This window comes from Lotus japonicus, chromosome 1 (genome assembly GCF_012489685.1).
Source record: "Lotus japonicus ecotype B-129 chromosome 1, LjGifu_v1.2".
NCBI lineage: Eukaryota > Viridiplantae > Streptophyta > Magnoliopsida > Fabales > Fabaceae > Lotus > Lotus japonicus.
The window spans coordinates 17,885,466-17,901,770 of record NC_080041.1 but is presented as its reverse complement, the minus strand read 5'-3'; the positions used below and the strand labels follow the sequence as shown (position 1 = coordinate 17,901,770).

Here is a 16,305-nt window from a genome sequence, read left to right as displayed (position 1 = left end):
CTATTAACCATCTAATATTGTTATTAATGTAAAGTTAGTCAATTTCAATTATTATTATATCACTTAAAAATTTCCCTCATGTAGTAATTAATAATTAAAATTTAATTTATAATATCGGAAATTAAAAAATTTAACAAATTCTGTTCAACTTTCAATATACATCCACTTATTATTAATTATTTCAATATTGTTTAATACATTTAAAACTTTTTTTTTGAAAAGAATACATTTAATACTTATAGCTCAAGTGAGCTTTACATATATATATAGATTAAATATAGCGTGGAGAAATATAGGGTGTTATTACATTTACGTGTCTGTTTACTCACAATTCTATAAACTATATACAGCGTGAGAAATAATTGGTGTTATTGCATTTACGTGTATGTTTATTGGGATTGAAGACGTCACTTTCCATATCAACTTGGTATAAAAATCTCATTTGAAGAAACCCTAACGCAGCATTATCAAAACTCATCTTCATCTATTCTTCTGCTCTCTCTGAGTCCAAATCCCTGCTCCGCTGAGTCAAAATACGGAAGAAAACGCCGCTGATGGAAGATCGAATCAGCGCCTTACCGGACGAAATCCACCGCTACATCCTCTCATTTCTGCCAACCAAATTCGCATTCACCACCACAGTCATCTCCAAGCGGTGGAACTCAATCTGCAACTCCCTCATCGTGCTCCACTTCGACGACAAAGCTGAAGACGAAGAAGAGGCCTACATCCGCTTCCGCCGCTTCGTCGACAAGGTTCTCCTTTCCCCGCTCGTCCAGCACCACCCGATCGAGACGCTCTCCATCGTCTCTAACTCTCAGCTCTGCCAATACCGAAGCCGGTTCAACACAGACGAGTGGATCGAAGCTGCAAAACGACGTGGCGTTAAGAATCTCCAGCTGTCGTCAATACATCTTAACTTGCGCTTGTTGCCCGGTATTTTCACCTCCTTCAAAACCCTCGTGGTTCTGAAGCTGAGTGAGATAATCATTGAATATGGTTCTGTTGGTCCTGTTGATTTTCCCTCACTCACAACCCTTCATTTGATTAACGTTTTGTTTCGTCAAAGGGATGATGTGATGAAAATTCTTAATGGGTGTCCCATTGTTGAGGATTTGTATGTTACAGCTCCCTGTTTTGAACTAGGCTACCCTACAGGGTTTAAACCCATGCCCCAGGTTGTGAAAGCACATATCAACGCTTTTAATGTTCCTTTCAATGCAATTCCTAATGTAGAGTCTCTACACATTGAGGAGGTATGTAAGAAAATCTGGATCTTTTCGAATTGCAGTTTAAAGTTATGATCAAATTCTTACTTACTTCTTACACTCATATGCCTGCATAAACTTGCTGTTACTGTCATATTCCTCGATTGTTCTTGGAAGGGTGGGTGCGGGTTTTAATATCATCAGTGGAAAGGTGTTGATCAAGTGGTTCTTGATTGCTTGTTGTGTTTTTAGCTATCTGTAAGGGATAGTGGCTGGTGTCATCGTTTGCTTCTTTGGAGTTAGTAGGTTATGTTTTTTGGTTTTCTTATCTGTACAGTAGTTGAGTAGCGGAAATTCTTCTGGTTTTTGGTTTTATTTTGCCTAGTGCTACCTTTTGTACAAGGATTGAAATACTCCTAGTATTTCTTTTAATTCAAATTTTGCTTACCATGAAACATTTTGCAGATTGAGCGTAGGGACAAAGACAATTATATCAATTCCTACTACAGAGAAATGCCTGTGTTTCGAAACTTAATCAGCCTTGAGCTTACCTTTCCTCGCTTCCGTGGCTGGTTTGATGTAGTGGAAGTGCTTCCTTATTGTCCCAATCTTCAATCTCTTGCCATTGAAAAGGTTTCTAGTGGTTAATTTATGGATATATCATTTTTGTTTGTGCTCTTCTCGGTTTATCTTTTCATAAATCTTGATTATTATTTGTCTGTGTTTAACAGGGTAAGTACAGGAGAATTATCGAAGATCAATTGGAACATACCATAGAACCTGTTGTTCCAGAATGTGTTTCATTGCACCTCAAAACATGTTCTGTTAGACACTATCCGGTTAAAAGCATGTATGAAGATTTTGATTTGGCAGCATATATCCTTCAAAATGCGAGGGTTTTACAAGTGCTGACTATTCACATGGACCCTTATCACTCAACGGAATCTGAGAAGGACCAATTCTTCAATTATTTATCCAGGTGCCCGAGGATCTCTCAAGCATGTAAAATTGAGTGCAACTAGGTTCTAAATATCTGCTGTTTCCAATAATTTCTTCTACCCATGAATGCAATTGCTATTGTTGGATTTGAGAGGATATGGTCTTATGTCGTTATGAACATGTGTTACTTTTTTCCTATAAACTTTTATTTGTTCAATTATGTGGAATTGTTACTTTATCTTATATGATTTTCAATGTATGATTTGACTATTTAAGTATATTTTTTATTTTGTTGGTGTTTACATCATTGTTGCAATATTTTCTATAACTTTAATGGTGTAGACTACTAGAGAGAGACATTAATAGAGAATAATTTTTTTTGAAAGAGGAAATATTATTGATGAAAAATGAAATCATGAGAGAAAAGTTCTCATGACGAAGTACAGGATACAACGACCCAATACATGGAGTAGAAGAGCACCACTAACTAAACAACTATTTGGCTAAAACAAACGTCTTAAGAGTGAGTGATAGATGTATATGATATGTGATGTGATGTGATGAGAAGAGATAAATGCAAGGTATTTCTAGGTGTATGTACTGCTTGATGTATGTATTTTATCATTGTTCCATAATATGTGACAACATGCCTGCTATATCCATCCCGCTCAAATCTATTTGGTCTGTGCTGAACTGTGGCTGTGAGGCCATTTGTGCTGCTGCCATGATGCTTTCGTATTACCTGCAGGGATAGGAGGGTGCTGTTTGTGATGGTTGTGCATTTAGTGCAGACTTTGGTTTTTTTGACCCTGCTTGTACAGTAGCAGATATTGAAAGTAGCTCTTAAAGCTCTTTCTTTCTTTTGATTTTTACTCTTCTTCTCTTTGCTTTGTATTTCTTCTAATCCAAATTTGGCTTAAATAAAAAATCTGTCTAGTCTGTCAACAAATCTGGTCATGAAACGGAAATCTGGACTGAAATCTTTTTGCTGCTGGTTCTACAATTGTTATAAGAATCCTGTTTAGGTGGTGGTCCCTAGCTGTTTGATTCTGTTTTATTTTTCCTCCAAATTTCTTGCTCTTATTATTTTCTCCTTGTACCTGCCAGTGATGCTTAGGTCTAGGATTCTTTTAATAGTTATAGCACACTCCTTGTGTCATCTTAAATGCATTTCTTTCGCCTTACAAAAAAACAAGGTTGAAACATATTGAAATTGATTGGTGATTGATTTATGTGGTTCCCGTATTTTTTCTTGGGTATGATACCCACATTAGGTGGTTCAGTAAATTAACGACATGTGTAGTAATGAAATTATAATTCTCGAAATTATAATTCTGGTGCAATAGTGCTCTTGTTCACTGGGAACTCAATTGTCCTCCAATGACCTTTGTTTGCGTCCACGGAAACCTTGAAGCAGTTGTCGGGGATATCTCGATCCTAGCATTGGGTCTCAGCGACATGCTTTCGATCCAAGGAGATGTCTAACACCGATCGAATCGATGTTATTAATCATAATGTACATTATTGGAAAAATACTATTGTTGACTCATGTGATACATTCGTCTTGTTTTTTTTTGTATATATATATATATATATATATCTAAATAGTATATAAAAGAGAACCTAAAAGATGGCAAGTTTTGACACTTGGCATCCATTGGGAGATGTTTCCACTATTTTTCTAGGATTAAAAAAAATCAAAAAGAAATTAGTATTACTGCTTTAGGAAACTTGGGAATGGCTCGATTGCTATTTGATGTATTATTAAGGGTAAGCATGTAATAAGCCATGTAAATTATTTTATGTTGACTTAAATGTAATATTTTCAAATTTTTTAGACTTACATTAAATGCTTTTACTCAACCTGTCTACCATTATCACAATTCTGGCTAATCAGAATTTTCGTTTAACTCAATTTTTAAAGCATTAATCTCCCACTTCATGAAGAGCCAATCACGTTGCTTATTTTGAATTTTTTTTACTTTACAGATTTTCTTTACTATTAATTGTGCGTGATTATTGAGACTAACATATTTCCAATCATAAATTTTGACCAATTATAATTTGTAGTTATCTTCAATTCAAATGCACATTTAAACCATTTTGAGTGTCAAGATTTCCATTTCTTATACTTCAGATAATTAATTGCCTCGAGACATTGATTCAAAATTGTTAAAAGATCAATTTTTGAGTGGTGGAAATATACACATAATTCAATTTGTCCAATTAGATTATATAGACTCTCTTAATCAATTAATTGATTTAAACCATTGTGGTCTCCAATGCCACGTTGCTTTAACTCCCAAGAGGCTGGCTAGGTGCATGCTTTTTTTCTTCTTCTTGGAGATATATGTTGTGACCTCAACTAACACCCACTGTACTTATTATTCTTCCTTTGCAAGATTGTTTCTCATTGGTCAATTTTGCCAAAACCAACATGCAAACCTTCCACTTCTATCTCTTATTCATTTGTCCAGTACTATATAAGCTGCCGTTGGCACTCATATTTCCCCACCTTGAAGATTACAAATGGACTCTCTCATGTCTCATAGATTAAAGTTAGTTTCAAAGCAGGGTCCCTTTATTCTAAGGCCTTATTTCAAAAATTCTCCTCATTATTCTCCTCTCTAAAGTAAAATCTTATTTGCAAGTTTTTTACTCATTTCATTTTTTGTCCAGAACTCTTCGAACATACTTCAGTACGTTATGAACCCGTTGGTGATGCAAGTTGAACCGGGTGTTCCTAGCTCGGTCCCATGCCTCAGCGCTACTTCTCACGGCTCAGTGAATTCTTAATCACCTGCTGCAAAACCATCACATAGAAGCCATCCTCTTTTATCTTTAGGAATCAAATTTTTAGGTTTGGCTTTTAATTAAATAACCATTAAAGTCTTGAATTATCAGGTTTTTTTTATAAGCTCTTGAATTATAAGGTGGTTCTCTTATTGAAGAACATGGTAGAAGGAGTCATTTAGTTCAGGTTAGTGTTTTAATTTATTCTTTCATTATTTATTATTCATGTTAATATTTTTGGCGAAACTCATTTTTATTTTGACAAGAACTAAAACAATTCAACTTTCTATATACTGTACAATTCTGCATCGATCCATGTATCAATTGGTCGCTGAACAGGCCTTAATGATTGAGTTGTATCCTCAGTTGCCTAATTTCAAGTTTTCAATTTAGTTAATTTTCATGGTCCAGTTTGTATATATACATTTTAATTGTTTTTTTAAATTTTTTTTGTCAGGACTTGCTGCCTTCTTTCGATAACAGCTCTGCTTAATTTTAAAGATACTAATGCAGTAGTTTGGACTTGATCTTTTGAAGATGTGATTGCAGTTGTTGTTGATGAGCTCTTTTATGTTAAAGCTATAAAAAAAATACATTTTACCATAATTTTTAGAATCTTCATGGGCAAATGTATATTTAAAAGAGTGAAAATTTGATTTTGAAAATATGTCATATGAGGAGTATAAAATATTAATATATATTGACTCTACTTATTTGTGTACAAGTTATGGATATTTTTCCTATCTGGATAGAGTACTATTGCATTACTTATCCAATAAAAAGTGTGTTCCCATGGATATTCAATTTATAATGAATATTTTTGTCAAGAAAAAACAATCTTAAATCAGTTAAATTTGTGTGCAGGGTACTACTGTAATAACACTCCACAAAACTGATTAAAGGTTGCAACTTGCCACTTACCTAAGGAACTTAATTACAACATTAGAGTTTTGACTAAGATGTACTTATCTCAAAGTTCTTAAAAAATGCTACAGTTCACCAATTTCACCGAAAAGATCGAACTTACCAAATTGTTGCCTAACCAATATAGTGGAAGGAACAGAATGCTCTTCAAAGTCTTAAAATTAACACCAAAAAGTATGTGTATGAAAAACCTAAGGAGATAGTCATGTGTAGAACATCCTTAAGCAAGAACTAAGAAGACAATGTCTTCAACATTTTTAGTGAATGCCTAGACTATATCATCTAAATACAATGTAAAAGAAAGCTTAAAGGATAGAAATAAATGACATTTGACAATCATTGAGAGAGGTTTCAGTTATTTTTTCCAAAAAAATTAAAATAAAAAAAAAGAGTTAAAGTAAGAGTTAACGTTCTACTACGAATTAGAGAAAAATACATAAAACTGTGATGAGTATGTCGTGCTATTTTCCACGGTATCTATCAGTCATTTTCGATTAAATTTTCTACATAAGTTTATGCTATATGTTATTTTCAGACTTTTTAAATGATTTTAAGGAAATATATATAAAAGCACTATAATTTAATAGGGAAAATTGGGAAGCCAGAGGGAAGAACATTTTCAATTATATTTATTTATGTTTAAGTTACATATTAAAAAACTCATCCGGGGAGGAACATTTTGCATGAAAATGCTTTCAAGTTGAAACTAATAGAAAATATTTTGTATAGTTTTAGTAGTACTTTTCTCATACTTTTTAAATAATTTAAGAGTTGATATACATAAGCGTTATAATTTGATTGTGAATATAGGGCTCCCACGGGAATATAGAGAAAAATAAACATATTTAGTCTATATTTATTAATTATATAGTAAAAAGCTCCTACATGAGGAACATTTTGCATTTAAATACTTTCAAGTTGAAATTAATATAAAATGTTTGGTTATAATTTAGTACTTTTCTCATACTTTTTAAATAATTTAAGAGTAAATATATATATATATATGTATTTTAATTTTATTGTGAATATAGAGCTCCCACGATGAATTAGAGAAGAATAAACATATTTAGTCTATATTTGTTAATTATATAGTAAAAAGATCCTGCATGAGGATTAGTTTACATGAAAATACTTTCAAGTTGAAAATAATAGAAAATGTTTTAATACAATTTTAGTAAAGTTGATTGTGAATATAGGGCTCCCACGAAGGATTAGAGAAGAATTAACATATTTAGTCTATATTTATTAATTATGTTGTACAAAGTTCCTACGTGATGAACATTTTGCATTAAAATACTTTAATTTGAATCTAATAGAAAAAATTTTAATAAAATTTTAGTACTTTTTCCATACTTTTAAATAATTTTAAGAGTAAATATACAAAACCATTTTAATTTGATTGTGAAAATATAGATTTCACGGGAAAAAACATTTATATTAAAATACTTTCAAGTTAAAAATAAAAAACAATATAATTCTGTTTGGTTTGAAATTCATAAACATGATTCACACGTTATTCATGTTGGAGTCATGAACGAAATAATTTCGTGAAAAAATTCTCCCACTAGAAGTCAATTATGAAAAAAAATTATTGTGTTTTTTATTTATCTTGGTGGTGAACAATTAGATAGATTGGATTTTAAATCCAAAATTTTTGTATGCTTCATTGGAATGTTGTGTTTTTCCACCAGAGATATTTATTGCGATATTTAATTATATGTTCTTGCTTTTTTATAGTATTTTATATAAGAGAATTATTATTGCATCCTTTAAATTTTGAATACCCAACCGTATTTAGTTATATAGTGTAAAAAAATGTAATTTAATATGTAATACATATTTTCTATCAAATTTCATAAGTTATAAATTTTGTAGACTTATATGGAGATAGAAAAAACAAAAATAAAAGAAAAAAACAAAAATATACAATTTATTATATCATAAAAAAATTAATCAAATAAAAAATTATATTTATATTTATTTTTCATTTATACAAAATAAATAACTATATATATTAAAAAAATTATTATATACTCAGAAATATGCCCTGTGCATCGGCACGGGTATACATACTAGTATATATATATATAAAGAGAAGGTACTAGGGGTACCTCAACCCAAAAAAACAAAGAATCAAAGAGTAGAAAACTACTGTACATCTGTGCCAACAAGGAAACAATAACGAGCATAGTCTTGTTGATTCACGTTCCCTCCAATGCCGAAATGAGACCCCATTTTTGATGGGTTTGCGAATCTTTCTTCTCACCACTTCTAAGCCCCTGATAGATGTCTCTTCTTGTTGGTTGCTTAATACTTGATCATGGGTTTGGCCTTAGTGGTTGTGGCTTTGGGTTTGCCTTGCTATTATTGCAGGGATGTTTGCTGCCTTGTAATGCTTTATTGAGCGAGTTTGGCTTTAGGTTTTGCTATGTTAGCATTGGGGATCTTTACTCACATTGTTATGTGTTAACTGTAAAATTAATTATTTTCTATCTAATAAAAGCTTATGTTTTCAAAAAAATTTACTATAAGAAACAGCTCATTTTGGGTACCATATCTTGACCCGATTTAAGGTACCATAAGAAACAGCTATTTTACCCGCAAGCATCTATCTTTGAGTTTCCTAATTAAGCTTGTGCATGTTGATTTGGTTATGTTATGTAAGTTATTAAAGTTGTTAATAGTTACAATTGGTTAACTAGTTATAACTACTCAGTTGCATATCATATAGATTCCCTATATATAATGTTCATTGATACGTTAATGAAAGAAAATTCATTTCTTACGACTATAACTATCTTAAAATCTATTGTTCTAGGAAAAATATTTTCACTTAATCGAAAATTTAGAGTTGAACCCATCATATTTAATGAGTATGATTTGGTTTGAATAATTTTATTTTAACTTTTCAACATATCACTACAAGAAAATTGTTGATTAGCGTCGGCATAGTGTTGAAGTTGAAGCTTATTAAATGCATCAAAGCTTATGTTTTAGATCAGTAAGTCTTCCTGGCTGAAGCTACAATAAAAGCCAACACTAGCTATTCATCACTTGCACGAAAGTCCGAGCTAATGGTTTAACATTAGTGTGTCAGACTCATGGGCATCGCCAATATTTCATGTTTAGGCTGACCTAAATTCTCACATGCTAATTTTAATAATCTTTGTTAGGGTCGTTGTGCATTTATTGAGCATATCTAAGTTAATATTACTAGGAAACAAGGCTCTTTCTAGTGAGCCAAAAAAAACACAAGTGGAGGAAAACAACAAAAACAAGAAGTACACAGCTATAGTAAAAATGAAAAAAAGAGAACATAAAATATACGCTTTCCGTTCTTATTTAACTGTCCACTTTGAGTGGAGGCACACATATTAATGGTGTGATTAATTTTGTTGATTTTTTGAAAAAGTGAGGATTATTTTTCTATTTTACCCTTTAAAGTATGTGTTATCTCTCCTTATTTATTGTACTGACAAGGACATTTGTTGTAAAAACATCATTTAATGTTCTCTTGAAATGATAAGTGGACAGTTAAATAGGAACAAAAAAAAATTCTTCAAAGTGAATTGTTAAATAGGAACAGAGGGAGTACTTGAGTTGGCAGATATCGTGCATGCTTGTGTTTTTTTGGAAGTGTGCATGCTTGTTAGTACCCCCTAAACTTGATTTCTTTGCGAACCGGGATGGATTAAAATATTACTACTCCACTATGAACCGGAAGTGTTCTAGTCCATCTCAAAATCCATAGCATCCCAATATAGGTAATTTCCACAATAACATAGAGTAAGGAATCTGCAATGAAGGTGAATGATGTCACTACAAGAAAATACTGAATTACAGATGACTATTGCTGATGGTCCCAAAACTGTGCTTGTAGGTAACGTGTTTTTTTATAAGTTTAACTTACCCACAGAAAAAGACGTCGGTAATTTAGCGATAAATTTTTTTGTGGGATTAGTTACCGCCATTTTGCAGATTGTTTTACAATGGAAAATGTCTTCAATAATTTCATAATTTGAAATTTCCACCCAACAATAACTTGATAGAGTTTAAAAAATTCAAAAACTTATTACCAACAGTAAAAGCTGTCAGTAATATTAAAATTTGAAATTCTGCATACTCATAACGGCGTGCACTTAAAAAAATTCAAAAATTCGTTATGTTCTGTTTTACTTATAGAAAAGACTCTCATTAATTTTAAATTCTTAAATTGCGCCACCTACAAATAACTTGGCGAACTTGAAAAGGTCGTCGTCACTTTCAACAAAGTTGAAACCAACATAGTTTCATATATATCAGACTTTTTACTTGGCTAGTGCAAATTTAAAAATAAATTACCAAACTTGTGAACTTTTGTTTTAATTATAGAACTAGTATAAATCTCTACATCCAGTGGCAATAACCTTTTTTTTTATGAAATCGCCACTGGCAGTGACGACACCCTTTTTTTTCATTCTCATTGTTAGTGATCGAAGATATCCCGCAAAAAATCCTAGTATACATATAATATGAAAGGTATTAGTGACGGAAAATGAAGAGAGAAGAAATCCGTCGCAAAATGTTTAATGACGAAATGTTCTTTGCGGGGAAGTTATTCGTCACAAAATTCTAGTGAATAATGAAAAACAAAATTAGTGACAAAATTTAGAAATTATTCCGTCGCAAAATTTAGCGATGAAATTTTGTTTGTGACTTCTTTACATATTATATACTAGGATTTTATGTCAGGTATTTTTCCGTCACTAACTAACAGAGGCAAAAAAAATATTAGGGGTGAGCATAAATCACAACCCGCCCGAGATCCGCTTTAACCGAAGATACAAAACACTGGGCAGGCGGGTAAAGACTAATTTTTGGGTCAACGGTTAAAATAATCAGTTAGATACATGTGATTTCGGGCGGGTTCGAATTTCTAAATTCAAACCATCGGAACCCGAACCCGCCTGAAAAAGTATTATTTAAAATTGAAAAGACCATGACAGCTTTGATAAGTCTTAAACTCTGACCACATCACGGTCTCCCCTAAGCCTAGCCCCCTAGCCACATGAAGAAAGTTCTAGGCCACACAAAAATCTTCTATCAACTTTGGACATTTGAACACATATATAGCAGTTTTAGATGTTATTTACTGTTTTCGATTAGTTTTATTTTTATTTAGAGATTTAGTGTGAATCGCCACTGTGATTCGGGATTTCACTTTTTAATTATTATTATTTTTTCAAAATCGCCCCTACCAATGGCGATAACAATTAATAACATTTTTTTATTTCTCCTATCTCTTTTAGTGACGGAAACAAAATCCGTCACAAAATCCTAATACTTGAAAAGAAATTAGCGACGGAAAATGGATAGAAGTTATCGGTCACAAAATATTATGTAGCTAAGCAAATTCCCCCTTAATGTTCCGTCGCTAACTCTATTTTAATTATTGACTAACAGTTTGTGACAGAATGTGTTTCCGTCGCATATAATATTTCCTCGCTAATTGCTTTGCGACGAAAGAGTTATTTCTCCTCGTTCTGTCGCTAATTCTCTTTTATTCATCGGGATGTTGTGACGGATCTCATTTTCGTCAGTAAATGAGATAGGAAAAATAATAAAAAAAAATTGAAATCGCCACTAGAAGGTGCGATTTAAAAAAAAGAAAACAAAAGTGAAATCGCTAATTGAAGTGGCGATTTACGCCAAATGCATCTCCGGAAGAAAAAAAAAACCACCCTCCCTCTCTTGCTCTTTGTGATTGTTTTGAATCTGAACATGCATGTGGTAGATTGCTCATCCCTCATCGTCTTCGATCGTAGGTTTAGAGGTTTGGTTGTTCATCGCCTCCGGTAGTGACAAAGAAATTTGCTATTGCTTCCTTTATTTTAATACAAAGGCAGGAGGATTTACTGCTTAATGTATTTAATTAATTTTTTTATGATAATTAAATTTGAAAATAAATGACTATGACTAATATATTTTAAAAACAAATTTTTGTATCTAATTAAATATTTTATTAGATCATTATATTAACTCGTATTAATCTTCCTACCTCAAATAAAAGTATAGTTTTTCTTTATTAGAGTGTCTTTTTTCTTTTTCTTTTTTGCACTCTTTTTTAGAGAACTAAAGTGTTATGTTTCATGAGTCTTTTGTCATGTTCTATTCTACCTTACACAATAAACATGAAAATTAGTTGGTAGTTGAATAAATAATTGATTTGAAAATTATATCGATAAGTTTTTAGTTTATATATGTTAATGTAATAATACAAAGGAATTAGGTATGATTGTACAGATGAATTTGCTTTGAATCAAATTACGGCCCAGATTCAAGCGTGTAGGCCTCCTTAGGGGTAGTGATTGGTAGTTTGGAGTTTCTGATCGGAGTCGGGTGCTTTATCCTTTCTTTTGGTCTTTGAGCCTTTTTGGTTGTAGCTTTTGGGCTTTTATGTTTGGTTGGGTTTAGGGTCTTTGGATGTTGTATAGTTTTTGGTATGCTTTCGTCTGGAGGCCGTACTTCCTGGAGGGGCGGTTAGCTTTTTGTTTCTACTAATCACCCCCTTGCTTGTTTTGCCTCCTTTTTAGCTTTGTTTTTCAAAGCTGTGAACAATACACTCTTTTGCTTTCTAAAAAAAAATACAAATGAATTTTTGTTTTTGTTTTCTGGTGTATTTATAACAAAATTTCAATTGAGTTATACATTTTAGTAGGTAGTTGAATAGCTAATGACTTAAACAAATTTATTCATTTTTAATATTTTAATTTAATTTATTTAATTTAGAGGAAAATGCTAATACAAATGTTCAAAGTAACTTTTACATCTTATCAGGTAGTGTAAAAATAGTAATAAGTTTTATTTGTTTTTTTTTAAATTCAATAATTATTATTAAATTAATTTTAATTTATATATATATATATATATATATATATATACTTAGAAAGTTTTACAATTAGAAAGAAGTATAAAAAATTTCCTTTCCCCGCTCGTCCAGCACCACCCGATCGAGACGCTCTCCATCGTCTCTAACTCTCAGCTCTGCCAATACCGAAGCCGGTTCAACACAGACGAGTGGATCGAAGCTGCAAAACGACGTGGCGTTAAGAATCTCCAGCTGTCGTCAAGACATCTTAACTTGCGCTTGTTGCCCGGTATTTTCACCTCCTTCAAAACCCTCGTGGTTCTGAAGCTGAGTGAGATAATCATTGAATATGGTTCTGTTGGTCCTGTTGATTTTCCCTCACTCACAACCCTTCATTTGATTAACGTTTTGTTTCGTCAAAGGGATGATGTGATGAAAATTCTTAATGGGTGTCCCATTGTTGAGGATTTGTATGTTACAGCTCCCTGTTTTGAACTAGGCTACCCTACAGGGTTTAAACCCATGCCCCAGGTTGTGAAAGCACATATCAACGCTTTTAATGTTCCTTTCAATGCAATTCCTAATGTAGAGTCTCTACACATTGAGGAGGTATGTAAGAAAATCCGGATCTTTTCGAATTGCAGTTTAAAGTTATGATCAAATTCTTACTTACTTCTTACACTCATATGCCTGCATAAACTTGCTGTTACTGTCATATTCCTCGATTGACAGTACAGGATACAACGACCCAATACATGGAGTACAGGATATATGAGAGAAAAGTTCTCATGACGAAGTACAGGATACAACGACCCAATACATGGAGTAGAAGAGCACCACTAACTAAACAACTATTTGGCTAAAACAAACGTCTTAAGAGTGAGTGATAGATGTATATGATATGTGATGTGATGTGATGTGATGAGAAGAGATAAATGCAAGGTATTTCTAGGTGTATGTACTGCTTGATGTATGTATTTTATCATTGTTCTATAATATGTGACAACATGCCTGCTATATCCATCCCGCTCAAATCTGTTTGGTCTGTGCTGAACTGTGGCTGTGAGGCCATTTGTGCTGCTGCCATGATGCTTTCGTATTACCTGCAGGGATAGGAGGGTTCTGTTTGTGATGGTTGTGCATTTAGTGCAGACTTTGGTTTTTTGACCCTGCTTGTACAGTAGCAGATATTGAAAGTAGCTCTTAAAGCTCTTTTTTTCTTTTGATTTTTACTCTTCTTCTCTTTGCTTTGTATTTCTTCTAATCCAAATTTGGCTTAAATAAAAAATCTGTCTAGTCTGTTAACAAATCTGGTCATGAAATGGAAATCTGGACTGAAATCTTTTTGCTGCTGGTTCTACAATTGTTATAAGAATCCTGTTTAGGTGGTGGTCCCTAGCTGTTTGATTCTGTTTTATTTTTCCTCCAAATTTCTTGCTCTTATTATTTTCTCCTTGTACCTGCCAGTGATGCTTAGGTCTAGGATTCTTTTAATAGTTATAGCACACTCCTTGTGTCATCTTAAATGCATTTCTTTCGCCTTACAAAAAAACAAGGTTGAAACATATTGAAATTGATTGGTGATTGATTTATGTGGTTCCCGTATTTTTTCTTGGGTATGATACCCACATTAGGTGGTTCAGTAAATTAACGACATGTGTAGTAATGAAATTATAATTCTCGAAATTATAATTCTGGTGCAATAGTGCTCTTGTTCACTGGGAACTCAATTGTCCTCCAATGACCTTTGTTTGCGTCCACGGAAACCTTGAAGCAGTTGTCGGGGATATCTCGATCCTAGCATTGGGTCTCAGCGACATGCTTTCGATCCAAGGAGATGTCTAACACCGATCGAATCGATATTATTAATCATAATGTACATTATTGGAAAAATACTATTGTTGACTCATGTGATACATTTGTCTTGTTTTTTTTTTGTAAGCAAATATATATATATATATATCTAAATAGTATATAAAAGAGAACCTAAAAGATGGCAAGTTTTGACACTTGGCATCCATTGGGAGATGTTTCCACTATTTTTCTAGGATTAAAAAAAATCAAAAAGAAATTAGTATTACTGCTTTAGGAAACTTGGGAATGGCTCAATTGCTATTTGATGTATTATTAAGGGTAAGCATGTAATAAGTCATGTAAATTATTTTATGTTGACTTAAATGTAATATTTTCAATTTTTTTAGACTTACATTAAATGCTTTTACTCAACCTGTCTACCATTATCACAATTCTGGCTAATCAGAATTTTCGTTTAACTCAATTTTTAAAGCATTAATCTCCCACTTCATGAAGAGCCAATCACGTTGCTTATTTTGAATTTTTTTTACTTTACAGATTTTCTTTACTATTAATTGTGCGTGATTATTGAGACTAACATATTTCCAATCATAAATTTTGACCAATTATAATTTGTAGTTATCTTCAATTCAAATGCACATTTAACCCATTTTGAGTGTCAAGATTTCCATTTCTTATACTTCAGATAATTAATTGCCTCGAGACATTGATTCAAAATTGTTAAAAGATCAATTTTTGAGTGGTGGAAATATACACATAATTCAATTTGTCCAATTAGATTATATAGACTCTCTTAATCAATTAATTGATTTAAACCATTGTGGTCTCCAATGCCACGTTGCTTTAACTCCCAAGAGGCTGGCTAGGTGCATGCTTTTTTTCTTCTTCTTGGAGATATATGTTGTGACCTCAACTAACACCCACTGTACTTATTATTCTTCCTTTGCAAGATTGTTTCTCATTGGTCAATTTTGCCAAAACCAACATGCAAACCTTCCACTTCTATCTCTTATTCATTTGTCCAGTACTATATAAGCTGCCGTTGGCACTCATATTTCCCCACCTTGAAGATTACAAATGGACTCCCTCATGTCTCATAGATTAAAGTTAGTTTCAGAGCAGGGTCCCTTTATTCTAAGGCCTTATTTCAAGAAATTCTCCTCATTATTCTCCTCTCTAAAGTAAAATCTTATTTGCAAGTTTTTTACTCATTTCATTTTTTGTCCAGAACTCTTCGAACATACTTCAGTATGTTATGAACCCGTTGGTGATGCAAGTTGAACCGGGTGTTCCTAGCTCGGTCCCATGCCTCAGCGCTACTTCTCACGGCTCAGTGAATTCTTAATCACCTGCTGCAAAACCATCACATAGAAGCCATCCTCTTTTATCTTTAGGAATCAAATTTTTAGGTTTGGCTTTTAATTAAATAACCATTAAAGTCTTGAATTATCAGGTTTTTTTATAAGCTCTTGAATTAAAGGTGGTTCTCTTATTGAAGAACATGGTAGAAGGAGTCATTTAGTTCAGGTTAGTGTTTTAATTTATTCTTTCATTATTTATTATTCATGTTAATATTTTGGGCGAAACTCATTTTTATTTTGACAAGAACTAAAACAATTCAACTTTCTATATACTGTACAATTCTGCATCGATCCATGTATCAATTGGTCGCTGAACAGGCCTTAATGATTAAGTTGTATCCTCAGTTGCCTAATTTCAAGTTTTCAATTTAGTTAATTTTCATGGTCCAGTTTGTATATATACATTTTAATTGTTTTT

At 32.6% G+C, this 16,305-nt stretch overlaps 2 protein-coding genes across 2 annotated transcripts; both read left to right on the top strand.

The window, feature by feature from the left end:
• Nucleotides 1–554: 554 nt before the first annotated feature.
• On the top strand, nt 555–1,511 carry LOC130728808 (F-box protein At4g09920-like). The gene is made up of 2 exons (XM_057580382.1): nt 555–1,256; nt 1,461–1,511. Exons 1-2 carry the CDS (start codon nt 555–557, stop codon nt 1,509–1,511), a joined length of 753 nt encoding a protein of 250 aa, XP_057436365.1.
• A 178-nt stretch (nt 1,512–1,689) lies between these two features.
• LOC130731670 (putative F-box/LRR-repeat protein At4g13960) lies at nt 1,690–2,304 on the top strand. The gene is made up of 2 exons (XM_057583929.1): nt 1,690–1,841; nt 1,940–2,304. The coding sequence occupies exons 1-2, from the start codon at nt 1,722–1,724 to the stop codon at nt 2,228–2,230; spliced, it is 411 nt and encodes a 136-aa protein (XP_057439912.1). The 5' UTR covers nt 1,690–1,721; the 3' UTR covers nt 2,231–2,304.
• Nucleotides 2,305–16,305: the final 14,001 nt, after the last annotated feature.